This window comes from Polistes canadensis, unplaced genomic scaffold (assembly GCF_001313835.1).
Source record: "Polistes canadensis isolate GaletaPanama2010 unplaced genomic scaffold, ASM131383v1 scaffold_330, whole genome shotgun sequence".
Taxonomy (NCBI): domain Eukaryota; kingdom Metazoa; phylum Arthropoda; class Insecta; order Hymenoptera; family Vespidae; genus Polistes; species Polistes canadensis.
In genome coordinates, this window is record NW_014569877.1 from 86,178 (window position 1) to 105,944 (window position 19,767).

Here is a 19,767-nt window from a genome sequence, read left to right on the forward strand (position 1 = left end):
TTTAAAAACAAGAGAAACAATATAATATGCATATAATCTTGCTACTTTTTTACTTGTCTACTATATAATATAGATAAATAGCATAAAGAGAGTAGATACAATACACATACACATGTCATGTATGCTCTATAATAATATGTTCTTAATATTTGTTGTATTGCTCGTTATAATAAAATAATATGCCAAAGAAAATTTAACCAATTATTTATAATAAGAAAATATTTTTATGTTTGATTTAAGATTACACATTTATTAAAAATAAGCTTTAAAAATTAATGTCTTATTTAAAGTTTGTCGACAAAAGAACGTTGTCAAAAAAAAAAGAAAGAAATAGAAAAATTATCATGCATGAAATATATGATTGAAATATTTATATACGTAAATTATACTTTACTTATTATACTACAAAGTAAAGTATAGACGAGATGTATTGTCATAAAATTTAATAATATATGAATATGATAGAGTTTCTATTTACGTTGCTGTTTTTTTTATCTGTAAGATAGGATGAACAAAAGAAGTGATATAACGTAAACACTAATTGTAGACCTTAAAGAAGGTACAGAATTGCATCCATCGCTGTCACAGGTAAAGACGCATGTTCGATATTGTAGTTTATCTCCAGGCTGCTGCACATAGTTGCAGTAATTTCCCAAATTCGAGGTTGAGCAAAATCTTTTTGTACCGACTCCACCTGGTAGAATATATATGAATACGCGTATATATACATAATTATATTTTTTAAAAATATAATAACTTCTTATATTAAGTGTTATGAAGTAGTGGTTGAATTATGATTAGATGAGAATGTGATCGATCATGGAAATATATCCTATACACAGTGTTATATACATAAATAATAAGTTAGTATTATTTTTCTATATACTTTATATCTTTGCTAACCATGTATTCATGCACATAGATAAAAGAAAATGATTGCACAACACACAATTAAACATATTATATGAAACGAAATGATACAAGTAGAGTGTTAAACATATATATATAGAGTAGTAAAAAAAAGATCCAATATTTTAAGAACCAAAGGAGTTAAAAATGTCTAATTAACATGAGTCCTAAGATCAATCCTTTCGATGTAAATAAATTTTTATTATTTATGAGTATTCGATATCGTAAATAAGTCTTTGGCAACATATTGAATGCACACAGAGGAATTTGATTAGAAACACACTAACTTAAGAAGTATTACAAAGTATAAGTCAATCTATGATCTATAGATGTCAAAATTGCATTCAAATTGAAGAAAAGCATATTAAATATCTATGATTTATACATATTATATTTGCATCTATGAAGTAATCTTTGTTGATTTTAGTAATATTTTATTCTTATTTTTATAATGAACTTATTCTGACAACCTTGAACTAATGTATTTCTTTTTATAGATTCAATATGTTTCCATAAGACTCGCTTACGACATTGAATGCTCATAAATAATAAAAGTCAGTTTACATTGAAAAAGTTGATTTTACGAATCATGTTATTTAGACCCATTTTTATGCATCTTGCTGAGTATTATTAGTCCTTAAAATATTGGATTCTTTTACCGCCCTGTATATATATGTATGCTACCGTGAAAGACAGAAATTGGAAAATGTCAAGATTCACATGGACGCTTGTCAACACTACCAAATTTCTTCATTTTTCATTCTCCAATTTCGGTATTTCACGGTAACATATACAAGATGATTCACTAACTCTTGCCACCAAGATAACTCCGAAAGTATGATAGTAGCAGAAAAGTTTATAGAACAGAAGTTGCATGAAAAATTCGGGAGTATAATATGACGTCAGTTTTTTTTTGCTAGGATTAGTCGCTTCTGAGATTTATAGGTCAAGTTTATTTTTTCAAATGGAATGGTATGTTTTGGTACTTATTTTCTGACAGCGGCTGTCATGGCTAATCCAACGATGTGCAACATTAAGGTATTTAAAGGTCAAAAAAGGTTAAGTCTAGTGAACCAGCCGGCCACGATACAGCTCCTTCGCGTCGTGCTTGCGTCGTGCGTGCATCAAGGTTGCGTTATCCTTTAGGTGTCCGACAAAGGACGGAAAAGTCGGACATAGTCAGGTTTGATGAATTCCTCCTTATTTAATAAATATTTACTGTATTTAATGTTACACATCATTGGATTCGCCACAATAGCCGTTATCAGAAAATAAGTACCAAAACATAGCATTCCATTTAATAGAACAAACTTAACCCTTTCATCTCAGAAGCGACTAAACCTAGCAAAAAAAAACCGACGTCATATTATATCCTGAATTTTTCATGCAACTTCTGTTCTATAAACTTTTCTACTACTATCATACTTTCGGAGCTATCTTGGTGGCCTGTATATTTAAATAAGACAAGCGTTCAAGAATTAGTAAAAAGAAATAAAAATAAGAGATAAAAACTTTCAGCAATAACAAGATTTCGTGACACGAGTAGATTATTAAAATTTAGGACAATTATTTAATGTTTAGAATTATTTATTAGAAGTAGCAATTAATTCGGTGCCTTTTAAAAAAATTGGACGAAAAAAAATGCAATGAATTTAATATTAAGGCATCAAATTAATTGCTACACTTAATATTTTTATATCGTTTATTTTATAACTTAACGATATATACATATACAGGCTGCCCCAAAAGTCGCTTTACCGAAAAAATAAAAATAAAACGAAGAATCATATTGACAAATGATGATATTGATTTAATGGAATTACAATATATTGTTTTTGACTTTATAAGATATTAACCTTCGATTATAGTATCGCTTAAAAAATATGAGCCTATGATGTTGACACTCAAAGTACGTGTCAAAAATATTTATAATTTTTCTATTCGGTAAAGCGAATTTTGGGACACCCTATATATTAATTGTTCATATATGAAGTGTTCTATAGATGGTGGTATAAGCGAAAAAGGAGTGATTCTATATGAAAAATTAAGTCGAAAATATAGAATAAAATTTGTTCGTCCACGGTTACCTTTTCGAGAAAAATAAATTCGAGTACACGTGCAACCCTGGAAACTAAAAGCCTCGTTTGATAAGCGTACCATTATATTTACAATGTTTATAAACATATTAAAAAGCTAAAAAATGTTCTCCGAAATATCCGAGAGTAAGATAGTGAAATCTGTCGAATCGAAACTTGACAAATTTTTAAATCTAGTTTTCTCAAAAACAAAGTCTTATTGTTAGATGAAAATATTTTAATCTACATTTTCGACTCACCCCTTGTTCGCTTATACCACTAGTTACAAGACACCCTGTATATTAAACTCAATTCTTGAATAAAACAGAAAATTATAGTTCAATATATCAATATACACATAGTATGCTTAATTTAGAAATGAATAAACGATCATGCACATACAACATCGAATAATTTAACGGAATAAACCACGAATAAAGACCTCCATATCGTCCGACGGTCTTGACGCAATAATGCGCCTCATAAACGTGACTGCAGTTTATCGGTTGTAGAGAATTTTTAATTAATTCACCATCGGAGCATTGCCATTCGTCCGCGGATGTACATTGGTAACATTCCAGGGCTACAATATGATCGATTTAAGTTATTTTCATTGATCACCGCTGTTATTGACACCGTATGACAATGAACAACAATAGACAATTTTTCATCAGATTTCAGTCTTCTAGATACAATCTCCTATTTATCTATCATTTATATAGTGTAAACACGAAATTACCCAAATAATAATTAGTTAAAAAAATGATTACATTGTTAGTTATTAATATGAAGTAACCAGTTTTTGTACGTTCCACCAGTGCTCCACCATGCTATGCGATATATTAATACCCATCAGGTACCGATATTCGAAAATTGAAAAGATTTTTCGTCGTGTGTTTTACCCTCAAATCGGCCAACGTGTTTCACGCAGTACTGTGCTCCGAAAATGGCGTCGCAAGACTCTGGTTCTACGTCAATGTCACTTGTGAGATATTCGTTGCATTGAAAAGGATGTGTGTTGTTCGTGCTGGTGCATTGGTAACATCGAATACTGTGGACTAAAAAATATGAATAATAAATAAAAGATAGTTTTCGAAAATTTTCAAGCGACACGGAAAGTGAAAGATTTTGAGGGCTTTAAGATGCTTCACTTCTTTATGGGTTCCACACGCTTTTCTTTTTTCATTATTATTTTGGTTCAAATAAAATCTAATAAAAGATCACAAATTCCCAAATTCTTATACACAGAAACTAATTTAGAATTATTAAAATTTCGAATTGTGATATAAATAAAACAAAATTGGTTTTACAAGACCAGAGTCATGAATTTCCTTTTTTTTCTTTTTATTTTTTTTTAAGCCAAAATGGACTGCCGCCCATTTATCCCCCACCTAGACACTGAAAGTTTTAAATACGCCTATTGTTTTCTAACCCAATAACTTGTTTTAGTCATCAGTTTCTCAGTTACTGTTTAAAGACCGATCGCCCTTGTAAACAATCAGTAAACAATTAAAATCAAAGATAGCATCAATGTTTAAATACACTTATAGTTTTTCAACTGGATGACCTTTCTTTTTTAGTCATTGATTTTTAATCGGCGTTAATGTGCGGCTCATGAAGAAAAAAGATTGAGTACCTCTGTATAAAACTATTTGTATCTACAGAAAATATAATAATACAATTAATATTTTTGTAAGTTGCATTTTAATGTACCTTTAAGAAGATTGTGCATACTCTGTGGTGAGACCAATTTTTTTATTATTTATGTAAAATTAAACTTTTCTTATAATAACATGCTCTTATGTAATCAAATTTATATCGTTTTAAATGTATAATAATCCTAAAATATGTTTCTATGTATAAGAATCTTAAAACTGCATTACACGGAAATATTAATTTTTTTAAATTAACAATGAGGGTGTACGAATAATTTTGTGACTCGCTATATACCGAAATTCACATTTCGAGGAATTGAATTTAATCTTTTGAAATAATAATCATTGAAATTAGTTTCATTATATTAGAACAAAACAAGTCAAAATGATTTATTGCAGTAAAATGAGTCTTCATTATTTTTTTCTTTCTTTAAGTGTAAATATGTATAATACAGGGTGTGCCACAAGCAGTTTTATCAAACTAAAAAATTACAAATTCTTTTTGAATAAGTATTTGGATTGGTGGTATTGTGTTGACATATATTTTTATAACAACACTGCAACTATAGATTCATATCTTAAAATGAATAATAAAATATTGTAACTAAATTAATAAAACCACTACAATTTTGTTTTTACATGATAGATATGTTTTCAAAAAATACGTCTAAAAAGACAATGGGAATCGAGGGGAAAAAAGTGGGAAATTGACACGTTGACTGCCGTGCGCATTTTACGTGATTTACGCATGGTGCCAACATTAATTTTTTATTATGCAATGCATGTTATGTTGAAATATTTTTTATAGCAGATAAGGTGAGTTGTATAATGGTATTTAATGCATTTTTCGCGGTGGGAGTCACTGGTGACCCCCAAGGCACTATAGACCTTTTTTACGATTATCAATTGTTTCAAACTGTCCAAAAATAGTAGTAGATTAGAATTTAAGGAAGTTGATTTTTCTGATCAAATGACTGTTTATAGTTCACCACGACGACAAACTATAAAGTGTACAGGAAATTGGTAATAGAACTTTTACTGAATACTTGTGTTGTAAGTGGTGTTATACCAAAAACTAGAAAAATATTTTAATTCCTGATTTTAGGATGAAGTTAGGGATGTATTTAATGAAATGTTCTAATGATAAAGGTTGCATTTCATCAAGCAATTACGTACAAAAAAAACATCGTTATGAATTAGAAAAAAACCAAGAAGTGTGTGAATGTAAGGCGATTTTGCAAAGAGTGCTATGAAAGAAATTCAAAACAAGTAGAGAGAATGAGAGCTAAGAATTGCACTAAAAAAGTGGCGACATATTGTGTAGATTGTTTTGATTCACTTTTTCTTTGTCTACCGTGTTTCAATGCGACTTATCGCTCTGTGTACACACAAAAATAATATATATATTTTCCTTATATTAATAAAATTATTTTTGCATGTTCTGTATGGCATAAATTTCTTACACACACACACAAACCATTATAGGAATAATGGTATTATTTAAAAATTTATCAGTATCGACATTTACTCTTATTATGTATTTTTACTATTGGTCACACGTCGCTGGTCACCGGTGAACCCCATGGCAGTCAACATATTAAAAGAAGTTCGTATAAAAACGGTTGTATTAATGTAATAATTTAATTATTATACACAGGTTGTCTAAGCTGAATAGGATCACCTAAATATCTTCTTTGTTTGAAATTGCACAAAAAAATTTCAAAAGAAAAAGTTGCATTATTGCAGGGAAGAAATGTAATGGTTGAAAAAATTGTTTCTCAAGGTTATTCTTTACGAAACTTCAAGTTTATTAATATTTTTTTAAAATGGAACTCTATATTTTTTTGCTGTATTCTTTTAAAGCAAAAGAAAACAAATTTAATGACTTTAATGACTATATTTCATTTCGATCATTTATACTTGAGATATTTACATTTAAAAATAATTAAAACAAATTGGGCTACATACTCGTATTGAAATGTAAATAATATTGTCTTTAGGAAATTTGAATTAATTACATAAACTACATGTATTCAAAATAGTAATCATTTGCCTCAATACATAATTGGAGTCTTTTAACTAATTTTCTATGCACATTTTCTATTGTCCGCGTAATGTTATCGATTGACATGTAACTAGAAATTCTTTGTTTCATATTTTCAGATGTCGTTGGTTTTTCGTGATAAATTTTTAAGTTCACCCCATAAATAAGAATCTAATGGAGTGAGGTCAAAGGAACGAGCAATCCTCTCCACAGTTCCTCATCATCTGATCCAACGATCTATCCAATATTGCTTTCTATCTAATATTTTTCTTGCATATTTCTGTATAATAGAATAATATAGAGAACAAATATCATGTTGGTAACACATATATTGTTTAATAAAAGTTCCAGGAGAATATCACTGAGAAATGTTGCGTATTTTTTTCTCGTAAGAGTGTCTTCAATAAAATAAGTATTTATGATTTTAGATGATAGAATCCCGTAACACACATTTACAGTCCATGGTCTCTGTTTATTTACCTCTTTTTTTACAAACACATGCATTATTGGTTATAGAAAAGTATAATGCATAACTTTCGGAAATTTTAATTATCTTTAGATGTAAATTTTGCTTAGAAAAACATCGATAACCTTAAATTTCGTTAAAAAATTTTGATTTAAAAGACATTGAGAAAAAATTAGTTTCAACTGTTACGTCCTGAGACGAGTTAGATTAGAACTTAGTTGCTAAGCCTGTTTCAGCCACTCTACATGCACCGAGTTTAGCCAGGAACAGGCAGGTTCGTCTTTCCCAAAGATTAAATCACAATAAAGAATAACAAATAATATGAGGATGTCGAAAGAATGAAAGGAATGAGGAGAAAATCGAGGGATATTAGGAGATTAGCGCTAATTTCTGTTCACCCCGTAGCTCTAGTTCTCTAAGTATTTAATAAGAAAATCATTTACTTACAATACAGGTAATACTTGTGCGGCCTTAAATTTAGTTATTCGCTTACGTTTGACGGGGAATTACAATAGTTTCTCGGGAGCGATCGGCCTCTAATATCTTCTATTGTTTCTCGGCTGGTCGGGGCAGCTGGCGAAATTAGCACACGCTCACGTAATATTAATTTTGACGCGATGATACACAAAATTTTGATAAAGATTTAGTAATTTTACAATATAACGATTTTAGTGAAAGGCGATTGATAATTATTAACACGACTAACGACGTTTGACCAAAAATTATAATGACGACGAAAATTATGACGAGAGACAAGTACAACGTAAATTATAAAGATAAAAGACTCGGGGGCCGAAGAAGAGCTCCTTATATAGACCAACATTATTCCTGATGGGGGTTTACTTGCACCTATTCTCCCATACGCATTTCGCTGTCCTAATCATTACCGCGAGCATTAAGAAGCATAAGAAGTCGCATAGGTGGAGGCTGAATTTACCTTATCATGCAGTTGCAGTGATTAATGTGATTTAATATTTATTTTAGGTCGCTCTGGCACCTATGGTTTTTAGTTTTATTCCGTCATAGATATTTAGTTCCTGCTAATGGGTTTAGTACATCCCTTACGCTCATCCGCCCTTCTTATTAGTAGCGGACGAATGTCCAGGATTACGCCTGGGTTGCACTTTTGGATGGCGCGTGTACTGTCGTAAATGTCGAATAGGTCGAATAGGTACGAGAAAAAGGGAGTAGATTTCCTGGTATGCCACGTAGTGGAAAAGTTGAGAAAGATTGAATATTGCAAGGGAAAAAATAAAATTAAGATATTATAATCGTGGCGGGACGTCACATAACCATTATATTTTCTCTCTACAATAGTACAACTTTTTCCTTTAGAGTTTTTCATACAATTTTAACTAAAAGCAAGATATTACATTAGTTAAATAATCGTATTTTTTTTAAACGATGAGACACTCGTTATATGTAATTGTATTAACATGCTATGTTTAAATACATATATATTCTGAATTGCAACGTCATAATATTTATTAGTATTTTTTAAATTCTTTGGAAATTAAGTATTTATTGGATAAAAACTACGAACCACCATACTTACACACACATGCACGCGCACTGTATGTATACATATACAAGATACTTACATTCATATTTGCCAAAACTTCTTTGCGAATCGTTTTAAATAATTATATAAGATTAACATGATACATTCATTAAATATTACATTCAAAAGAAGATAAATAAAATAATTATAAATAAAAACAAATTATCTATATGTAAATTATATATACAAATGTATAATTTATAATATGTAAAACTTTAACTTTTAAATGCACAAAAATTTTGCGATACTATAATTTGTATTCTTATAACATTTCAAGTTGAATGCATAAGTGCACCTGTTAAGATTTCCTTAGCATAGAAATATTTGAAGTGAAAATAATAATAAGTAATTGAATTTCTCAAAAAATATCAACCACGTAAACCTATGGAGAAATCTGTTATTTATGCCTCGCCCATATATTGTCTTAATCTTGATAAATTTTAATCTCAGAAGAATATTCGTATACATTGCGCTATTTATCTTACCTGTTCCGATGTAAAGTAAAGAAATCACGAGTATCGTAAACATCTTCATAATATATTTAATAGCCATTTCAATACGATTTTATCTTATATTTGACACTGTTGAAAAACGCACAGCAGCCTCACAGGCTGCCTCACGAGTATTACTAACTATTACGATACACGAATCATTTTATTGGCTTATTATCCGACTAGAACCGAATTTAGCCGAATGTTGCCGATCTGCTTTGATGACGCGTACAAACTATCGTTGAATGAAAAGCGATTTTTCGATAAACATACAATTAGATTTTTTGGAATTTACCGTAATTTTACTATTTCTTTAGCACAATGCTGATAATAATTTATGGTAATATCATGTTAAGTATTTACCAAGTAATGCAGCCATTTTTTATAATAGTTCTTTAATTAATCAATCTATGTAAAAAAACTCGATTTGTGGATTTTTTTTCGTTTGATGTGTAAACAAATGTAATAATCATCATTAATATTCCTGGGTAAAGAAATGACTATCATGTTAACTTTCATAGAAACATTAATAACTTGTCCATACATTTCATATTAGCTATAAACATGTTGAAGTCTTCTAATTTGCAGTAAAGGAATTCGTGGAGAAATCAGTCTTTCACATATTAAAAATCTAATGGACAATTTATTAAATTATTTAAAGAATAACATATTCAAATATTTATACATGCACGTCATTGCTACTATTAAACCAAAACATTCAACGACAAAACTAAACACTACAGGACACTGCAGGACCTGCAGGATACAGCAGCGACGCACAGCTGTCTATTTATTTTATCTCGCTGGGCAAACTCCGGCTCCCCCGAGTTTATTCGAGTAAGCGTTTCACATCGGAACATATAACGAATCAGATTTATTAATTGGCCTGCCAAAAGTGCGTAAACGGTACGCTTAAAGAAATTTTCACTTCAATAAATCATAACATCAATCAATTTAGTTAATTATTTGACTTATTCATTGTCCTTGCGCATATATATGTAGTTACCTGCGCATATGCATATGTATATATATATATATATATCGCGCATATAATAAATAATATATAATAGAAAATTAATTTTCGCAAGAGAGCTACTAGAGGCGCTATAATCAAAAAAGTATAAGAGACCTCTGTGAAGACAATGGTAACTAAATGCAAGCCGTCCCGTTAACACGGAGGCTTGCGTACCCTGATTATATGTAACCTTTCATCAGCCGTCATCGGCAAAAACCTAGTACGTCAGTAAGCAGAGAAAAGATGGCTACGAATGTTGCTCCTGAATGTCAGTATTTTTACGAGGATGTCATTTATCGAGTGGACAAAAAAGGCAACGTCGTTTTCGGTATCATCATGGAAAACGATGATCAGGATATGTCCGACGACAGTTCGGATGGAGAGGAAAATCCTAAACGAAAAAAGGGCGAGATCCGTGTTGTCTGGCATCCGTCTGGAGATGAAGAATTAATAAATTCTAAAAAGGTGTGCAAATTGATCGATATGGGATAACGTATTTTCCGAACAAATCGAACATTAATACTAACGTTTCTTATCGTCTTTGTCAAAATCACGTTGAGCATTTGTATAGTTGCCAAAAACGACATCTTTTGGTTCATATCATAATATATAATTCTGACAACTGGAATTATATTCAAATTTAAATTAACGATATATTTTCAAAGAAATCTTATTTTTTATTTGACATGCTCATATATAATACATGACTTTTTCGATATATTATTTACAATGTATCTTATGTAGGTGCATTTAGCTGATAGGACATTAATGCCAGGTGATGTTGTGCGTCGTATGATTAAAGGAAAAGATACACAAAGAGGATATTGTAGAGATATTGAGCTTACTGCGTGCATCCAAATTATCGGCACCAAGCAAGTTCTTACCAATATCAGGAGCGAAGATTTAGTTCCTTTAGAAGTATGTAGTGTGATTTATTAAATCATATATTTTTAATATTTATTTACTTATGCTACTCACATTGTGTTATGTATTTAAAGGAATTTGCTACAGAGATTGCAGTTTGTATGGATTCGTGGGTAGGTGGAATTAAAATGACACATTTCAAAGTTTGGGTAGCTACACCTGATGGATCTCGTTGTGTTATCAATGAAATGGATTCACGCGCACTGGGACAACTGGAAGAAAAACGGGACAATGTAAGAAAATGGAATATTTCTAACAATTAAATCACTCATATGCCAAATCGATTAACTTTACAAAAGAAATAGTAGACAGAGTCTTAGTGGTGTTAAGCCCATTTATTAAGGACATTTATTATAAATTCAAAACTTTAAATATTAATCAAATATTTTTATAGTAAAATTATACAAAATTCTAAAACTGGTATTATCAATTTGGCTACTCATTGAGTCGTTGCCTAATTGTGTATTAAAGTTTATATAAAATATTATTTATTTTAGGACAACGATTTTCCGCATTCTACTGAATTTTATCCTGGTCAAAGTTTATGGGGTCCTATTCACTGCCTTGAACAAGCACAATGGATTAATTGTACAAAAGAAATGAAAGCGAAAAGGAAGACAAAACCACAGAAAATAACCAAAGTAATCGTAGAGAAAGTTGAAACTGATTGGGTAGGAGTTCAATGGCAATGTAGAGCATATTCAAAAGATGGAGTTTGGTCTGATGAAGCTCAACCAAAATTTGTAGTTGAAGGAGAGGATTTAAAAAAGTTAAAGTTACTTAATGTCTTTGAACCATCTACATTACAAGTTGGTGATCGTAATTATTATGTAATTAAGGGCAATGAAAATGTTATAACTCGAGAACAATGGAAAAAACAACAAAGAGATATTTTTCAAGTTCCTAAGCATAGCCCAAAAAAAATACGTCCCAATATTAATGTCACAAAACCAGCTGATGATAAAACAACGAATGATAAAAAAGTTGAGGAGAAAAAAAAGGGAAAAGAAAAAGAAAACGTGAGTGAAGAATCCATAGAAGACAGTACACAAAACAATATTAATAATTTACAAAATATTACAAGTAGTAATACATTGATGCCACCTCCACAAGTACAAAATACTGAAAGTTCAGATGATTGGGATACAGAAGATACTGGTTCTCAGAGTGACACTGGTTCGGTATGGATTCAACTAATAAAAGAAATGAAACAATTGAATTTTAATCACGTAAATTGAATTTTATCACTTTTTTAGTTATCCAGTGGATGTTCCAGTATGTCATCTATGGGTAAAAAGAAAAAAGGTCCTGCATTAATGACAAAAGTATTGAAAAAAAAGAAACTGTGCAAAGCCAAAAAAAAAGTACCACCAGCTCCATTAATTCCAGGAACTAAGATAGTTGTGGAAACGCTCTCGACCAATACAAAAGCTAATGTTGTGTGGCAAGATGGTTCTGTAGAATTTGGTATGCAAATCAAATTTAATATTAATGACTTTGCCAATGTTCCTAAGATATATATAGAATAATTTATATTTCTGTAGGTATTCCATCAACACAGTTATATCCGATTCATCATTTGGATGATAAAGAATTTTTCCCAGGTGATTTTGTTTTAGATCAAAAAGAAGAATCTCGAATATATGGTGTTGTACAAAGTGTCGATCACCAAGGTCGAACTGCTAAAATAAAATGGTTTAGGACATATACTTGTAGTCAAACTCCACAGTAAGTATTAAATCATTTTCTAATCAATTGCATAGACAAAAATTTATATAACAAGTATGGTTCACTTTTTTAAATCTATTTAATAATTGAAACTTATTAATGGTAAATTTGTGTTATAGACCAACTTTATTAGAAGAACGTGAAGTAAGTGTTTATGATTTGAAGGATCATCCTGATTTTCAATATAGGCCCGGTATAGTGGTAATACGTATAGCTAATTTTGAAGGAGAAGATGTTGGATGTACTGCTGGACAAGTATTGGATAATTATCCAGAAGGTCGTGTTAAAGTATGGTGGGTCGATGGACATATTAGTATGTGCTGGCCACAAGATTTATACAAAGTTGGTGAGTATGACAGTGATGAAGGAGAACTTTGGGATGATGTATCATCAGATGCTTCATGGGAAACTGAGTTAGAAGATTGTATCATTGCTGATACTGATACAACAGAGCAAACTGAACTAGAAATTATAAAACCAAAGTTAGCTGCACATATTGAAAAAGCTAGAATCGCAATGTCGAGATTAGAAGAACTTTTTACACAAAATCCGTCATTGCAAACTACAGAAGTAATGCGAAAATTGCTGGAAGTTTATAAAGACTGTCGATATATGGATAAACTTATGGGTACGTCATTTTTCCATGAAAGTCATTTTCAAGGATTACTCGAACGTGTAAGAGAACGTGGAAGAGCAAACGTAGCACAACGAATGGCAGATCAAGTAACAAGACTGTTTACTCAAAAATCTGATGGATCAGAAGAAGAAAATATAAGTAAAGACAATCCAAATATTACTCAAAATACTCCTTGTACTATAGAAAGAATAGTAACTAATGTAATGGATGTAGCAACAACAGCTAGCAATAAAAATAATGAAGATAATAATAGAAAACAGAACAAACAAGAAGCAGAATCAAATAATCAATTATTGATTAATGTCAATCCCTGTCCTGAAGATTCTGGATTATATTCTGCAGAGAACTCCAAAAGAGAAGAATCGGGTTCTAGTGAATCTAGTGGAGATTTTTTACTTAGTGAGGATGTTAATAATGAACGTTTACCGCCCGCAGTTGCAACCGAATCAGCAAAAACAGAAATAGATAAAACTTCAAAAACGCAAACGCACGAAGCAAATTTTCATATTGCTAGTTCACATGTTTGTGTAAAACTTTGTACCCTTATAAAAGCTCAATTAGTATTGGCGCATTCAGAAGTTTCAAAGCGCTTTGGTTTATCAAAAATATCGTTATCAGATGCGGCAAAAGGTTCATCGCCTCATAAAAAACTGAAGAAAGAAGAAGAAAAGCAGGTAGAAACATTGTCAGAACCACTCGAATCTATAGTAGATATACCACCACTAATTTATGCAGAAGGTGAAGGATTCTCCATAGAAGAAACTGCTCCGGATAGTCATAAATTCAAATTAACAATGTTCCAACCTACAGATCCTACTAATTTCTTTAGAACGGTTTCAAAAGAACTGAAACTTTTAAGAAGTTCCCTTCCACCGGGAGTGTGGGTAAAAGGTTTTGAAGATCGTATAGATTTATATTCTGTGATGTTCCGTGGTCCTGAAAAAACACCATACGAGGACGGACTTTTTCTTTTCGACTTTCAGTTGTCTGCAGACTATCCTGCTGCTCCACCGCTATGTCATTATATTTCTTATTGTAGTGAAAGACTTAACCCCAATCTTTATGAAGATGGGAAAGTATGTGTGAGTCTTCTTGGAACATGGTCTGGTCGTGGAACAGAAGTATGGACTAGTTCTTCTACTTTACTCCAAGTTATAGTCTCTATACAAGGTCTTATTCTTGTATCAGAACCCTACTTCAATGAAGCTGGTTTTGAAAAACAAAAGGGTTCTCAGCAAGGCAGAGAAAATTCTAGAATGTATAATGAAATGGTAGTATTAAAATTGGTTCAAGCTCAGACTAAATTATTGTTACATCCACCTCTTGTGTTTAAAGACATAATTATAGCACATTTCAAACGACATGCAGAAAGATTATTACAACGATTAGATCTTTGGATGGAGATATCCGAACAACATAATAATCAACATCCATTATCTCCTGTTACACCAACCACATTTAAGGAAATTTCAGAAATTGGTAAATGCTAATGTGTATTTTTATTGTTTGTATTCTTTTATTTTTGGATCTAACAAAATACATTCATTTTTATTCTTTTAGATCAAAAAATTCTGCCTGAATTTCCTTTGATACCGGCTTCCAGAGGTTTTTGTATCACACTTAGAAAAACATTGACAACATTTAAAGATGTACTTCTTAAAGAAAGTATACTACAAAAGACAAGCAATTTACCAAATTATACAAGAGAAACAATAAATAATACTATTCAAGAACATCAAAACATAAGGACAAATATAGAAAACAAAGAATCAGAACACGATACCAGTAGGAGCTGTGTACAAGCAGATAGTAAATCATTATCAAATGGCAATTTAAGAAAAGGCTTAATTTCATCTTCCCCTACAATCACTCCAAGTGAAAGGAAAAAAAATTCATCAGAAAGAAGTACCAGCTAGCCACAAGGTAAACATATATCCAAAATTAAGCGCATATTTTGCGAAAATTATACGAAATTTCGGTAATATATTGAATTAATTTATTAAATTAGATCCTGAAAAATGTTTATGATATCTATTTATTAATATTAACATTAATAATGAGAAAACTCCTAACAGAAATGCCGCTGTCATTGCTCCGCAGCTAGGATATTGATATTGTTTAGTAATCATTTAGTAATACAACTGTAATTGTATAAGGGACATATATATAAAAAAGTGATATGCTATTCTTGTGCACTCCTTTGTACAATTACAAAAATAAAATATAAAATTAATATGTGGTATGAACCATTTCGTGATACCACATATATATTAGTTCTATAAATCGGCAGCAATAAACAGCTGCCTTATTAAACAGAAAAATATTTGTAAAAGAAAAAGATCTTGAGCATACAAGAAAGATAATTCAATACATTGGATGTTCGAAATGATAAAAAATAAAAGATATACTAATCTTTAGCAATACGTCGAGTCAACATTAAATACTTTGCAATAGCATTAAGAGATATGATAATAATAGTTATTAATTACGAGTGAATTTCATTGAGTAAATTTTTAGTAAAAATTCCTATCTATTTAAGAATAAATCATTTATTAAATTATATTAAAGTCATTATATGCCATCCATTAATGTTACATTGAAAAAACTATGAAGAAACTCTAACTGCAGTAGATAGTAGTTTAGAGACAAAAATTCATATTTAAACAAAACTAACTGACACAGATAAGTATAATGTTAAAGATTCTGGTAGAAAATAGTATATATGTAATAAAAATTATAACGTTTCATTATCCATAATAGAAGTCTCATTATTAATATAATTCTTTTGCATATTAGTGGAGAACAAATCTTTAATTTTTCTAAATGAATTTTTACAAAATATATTGCACAACTCATAAAACAATTATTTAAATATTTAAGTTAATAGAGTATATATGTTATCGTTAAAACGTTAAATCCGTTATTTCATAGAATAACTAGGTTTTCGTGAAATATCCAAAATATCCGCTAAACTATGAAATAAGCTAAAATTATATACTTTAACTAGTTATTCTATGTGCAATAATCAGACGCCATTAGTTAAAGCATGAAATAGAAATTTGATGTCAAAAGTATTAGAAAATTATTCTTTGATTGTGTTTTAAAAAAAAAAAATATACCTACAGCGAGTATTCGTACTGTATTTTATATATAAAGCGTTGTTATGTATAATTATTTAAAAAAAACATACTTAATTTTATTTTTTCTACGATATTTTAAATATAATGAAAATTTGATTTTAAAAGCCAAAATTGATCTTCTAAAAAAAATATAAAGAATTAAAAAATATCTAAATTTATTCAATTAAACTGAATAGTTTTATTGTTATAAAGTAGAATTTTAATATTTTGAAAAGTAAAATAAATGTTCACAGTAAGTTTTTATAAACTTTCGTTAAACTTTCTGGTTTGGTCTTAGTAGACCAGGAAGAATAATTACAGTAAGTATAGACATGAATTTTTTTTTTTTTAAACACAATCGAAGAATATTTGTCTTATATTTGACATCAAATTTTTATTTTATGCTTTAATTGCGTCTGATTATTACATAGAATAACCAGGTAAAGTGTATAATAAAATTCTTATTGTATGCTTTCCCTAAAACGCTTCGATATTTCATGAAATAACTAAATTACACACTTTAGCGGTAATATATATATATATCTATACACATTTAGATCAAAACATTTCTTAATATTATTTTGAATTTATTTTTATAATTTTTTTAAATGTAAAATGTTCTATATGTAATAAGATAATTATATATATATATATTTGTGTTTAAAAAAAAGGAATACTTTTAAAAAATTCTTATATTTGGAAAAGAAAGTTCTGGTTAATAGATACAATAAGTGTATATAAAAAAGCTAATGACACATTTTTGTTATGTTTTATAATTTTTGTGTTCCATATTTGATACATTAAGAATGATTTAAATTACTAATGATCATTAGCAAACTCATAATCATATAATTCGGTACATTTAATGTAGTGTTATTTTTTATTTTTATTATTAATTTTTGTATTTTACTTAATTAGGTATACTATCTTTTTTCCTTCTGAAATCTCAAGGACTATTTAATTAATGAAAACAATTTATGAAGTTTCATGGTATGATTTTATATAAGAAACAATAATATTTATTAAATGTTTACATTTCTATTATATGCAATTAGATGAGTACTATATATTATGTTGATGAACAATGTATATTATATTGATGAACAATGGATTAATGGTTATGAAACTTTTGTAATGATTGACGCAATTTTACTTTACTATCATTCATATATCACATTTATCTCATTTTTATCATATTATAATTTGGAACAGCTATTATGAAATTTTACGCCTTATAACGTAATCAAAAGGAAAAAAGACGGTTTATGGTCATACGAAGGAAAATGGTCTCTTCGATGTTATATGGTGCTGAATGATTAAAACAACATAAGAAATAGGGAAAGAAAGAATAAATAATGGGGAAAGACGAAAAAAGGGAAAAAAGAGAGAGAGAAAGAGATAATGTGACACAGAATTTACAGTTTGTATTAAAAGAATGTATAACTAAAGATAATGATATAAGCAACAAAGGAATAGTAAAAAAGAGGCAGTGAGTGCGGTAAATATGAAAGTTTGCTGCAAACTTAGCAAAAAGTGATGTTTGGAATGCCTTGTATATGTGCCAGCTATTTATATTTACATTTATATTATTATAAAACATATTCTCAGAAGTCGCATCAAAGCTTTACTTTTATCGTATACACATACTCTTTAAATAGTAATAATGAAAAGTGATTATTATATAAATCACTTACACGTATTGGTTTGTATCAATACTACTTACAATAAACAGGAAAGAAAAATAACAATTACAAAATATACTGCGAGTCAGATATCATACCATTATAAATTATGCTTTCTTAAATATAAATATTATTTTTAACATTTAAAACAATGATATAATTGCATATAAGTAAACACAAATACAAAAGAATGTACTATTACGTTACCTTACAGATAAATAATATTAGGATTATATTCTTATTATCTCCTAATACTCGCAGTAGTTGTACCGCCTAGTTTGTCTTCTTCTCACTTGACATTTTCACGCGTTGGCATCTATTATTCAGAGATTACAACATTGCGTGAATGATTTACCATATATGTAACTTGGTTCCTTTATTTTCAATCAATAAAAAGTCATGTGATTAAGAAATATAATAACTTGAAATTATTCTTTTCTGTTGTTTAGATTGTAAAAATCCGAATCCTTGTCCTGTAGACCCAGCCATAGTCGCTTCTCTTTTTGTGAAGTCGTAAATCTTCAATGTGACATTTCTCATGTCAATGATAATAAATCATATATAGACACAGCACAAGTATACAGACTGAATATCTTAAGCATTTAATAAAAGATCATTGTTAAACCAGTAATATATCTTATTTCTTTTAAACATATTAAATTTACATGAACTTTGTAAATATATACAATTTATGCCAAACAAAAAATGTAAAAGTCTTTTTATTGGACCATTTTAGAAACTATTAAAACATTTTATACTGCATTACTATTAATTTTCTCAGGTATTTTATCTCTTATAGTATTAAAACAGATAAGCTGCATTCTATATCTGTTATCACTTGTTATCTATCGCCGTTGATTCATCAGTCGACAATCAACGCTACACCCAGTTTTTCTTATCCACTGAAAAGAAGAGTTATTCTATATCCTCTTTAAGTGAAGTTATAACAATTTATCAATTAAAATGTATTCCAAAAAATTACTGTTCTACCTCGCAATTGGTTTTCGTAAGTAAATATAAACAAACACTTAACAAATTGTATTATAAGCTCATGAAAATTGTATAAAATACTTACAATATATTCGATGGTGGAATAGTTATTATAGGAATCTTTGTCGACGAAACAGAAGCAAGACGTAAAATACTACGCGGTCGTAAAACAATAACAAGGCAATATTACAGTAAGTAAAAGTTGTAAAATATTGATAAAATTTATATGTTCATTTGTTTCATCATAACATTTAAATATTTAAACTATTTTAGGAGGTACAGCTATACCTGCATGGTCGATAGTACTACTATGTGGGATTAGTATGTTGCTCATAGGCGGTGGTCTTTATGTTTTACTACAAAAGTTTGTAGTTGATCCAGCTGACGCATCAAAAAGCCATTCATATCAACCAGCATTACAAAACGAAGCATAATTTTTAATAAATTATTATAATTATTTGTTTTTGTATA

General features: G+C 29.6%; 3 protein-coding genes across 3 annotated transcripts; 2 read left to right on the plus strand and 1 right to left on the minus strand.

Moving 5' to 3' along the window:
- Positions 1–231: 231 nt before the first annotated feature.
- Positions 232–9,357, minus strand: LOC106791681 (omega-scoloptoxin-Ssm1a). Its single transcript, XM_014757523.1, has 4 exons — positions 9,196–9,357; positions 3,887–4,042; positions 3,427–3,567; positions 232–694 (listed from the first exon to the last, which is right to left on the minus strand). The coding sequence occupies exons 1-4, from the start codon at positions 9,260–9,262 to the stop codon at positions 492–494; spliced, it is 567 nt and encodes a 188-aa protein (XP_014613009.1). The 5' UTR covers positions 9,263–9,357; the 3' UTR covers positions 232–491.
- Positions 9,358–10,323: 966 nt separating this feature from the next.
- LOC106791680 ((E3-independent) E2 ubiquitin-conjugating enzyme UBE2O) lies at positions 10,324–16,611 on the plus strand. The gene is made up of 8 exons (XM_014757522.1): positions 10,324–10,681; positions 10,961–11,134; positions 11,215–11,373; positions 11,638–12,321; positions 12,397–12,607; positions 12,685–12,868; positions 12,988–14,984; positions 15,066–16,611. The coding sequence occupies exons 1-8, from the start codon at positions 10,460–10,462 to the stop codon at positions 15,419–15,421; spliced, it is 3,987 nt and encodes a 1,328-aa protein (XP_014613008.1). The 5' UTR covers positions 10,324–10,459; the 3' UTR covers positions 15,422–16,611.
- Positions 16,612–18,987: 2,376 nt separating this feature from the next.
- On the plus strand, positions 18,988–19,761 carry LOC106791684. Its single transcript, XM_014757526.1, has 3 exons — positions 18,988–19,312; positions 19,404–19,487; positions 19,570–19,761. The coding sequence occupies exons 1-3, from the start codon at positions 19,270–19,272 to the stop codon at positions 19,728–19,730; spliced, it is 288 nt and encodes a 95-aa protein (XP_014613012.1). The 5' UTR covers positions 18,988–19,269; the 3' UTR covers positions 19,731–19,761.
- Positions 19,762–19,767: the final 6 nt, after the last annotated feature.

Bases quoted from the DNA above. Each gene is read 5' to 3' on its own strand.
- LOC106791681 (XM_014757523.1), bottom strand. From the start codon at position 9,262: ATGGCTATTAAATATATTATGAAGATGTTTACGATACTCGTGATTTCT. The intron at 3,568-3,886 runs GTAAAACACACG...ATCATATTGTAG, and splicing joins ACACGTTGGCCGATTTGAGG to CCCTGGAATGTTACCAATGT. The intron at 695-3,426 runs GTCTTTATTCGT...ATATTCTACCAG, and splicing joins GACCGTCGGACGATATGGAG to GTGGAGTCGGTACAAAAAGA.
- LOC106791680 (XM_014757522.1), top strand. From the start codon at position 10,460: ATGGCTACGAATGTTGCTCCTGAATGTCAGTATTTTTACGAGGATGTC. The intron at 12,608-12,684 runs GTATGCAAATCA...ATATTTCTGTAG, and splicing joins AGATGGTTCTGTAGAATTTG to GTATTCCATCAACACAGTTA. The intron at 14,985-15,065 runs GTAAATGCTAAT...TTATTCTTTTAG, and splicing joins TAAGGAAATTTCAGAAATTG to ATCAAAAAATTCTGCCTGAA.
- LOC106791684 (XM_014757526.1), top strand. From the start codon at position 19,270: ATGTATTCCAAAAAATTACTGTTCTACCTCGCAATTGGTTTTC. The intron at 19,313-19,403 runs GTAAGTAAATAT...ATGGTGGAATAG, and splicing joins CTACCTCGCAATTGGTTTTC to TTATTATAGGAATCTTTGTC. The intron at 19,488-19,569 runs GTAAGTAAAAGT...AAACTATTTTAG, and splicing joins AATAACAAGGCAATATTACA to GAGGTACAGCTATACCTGCA.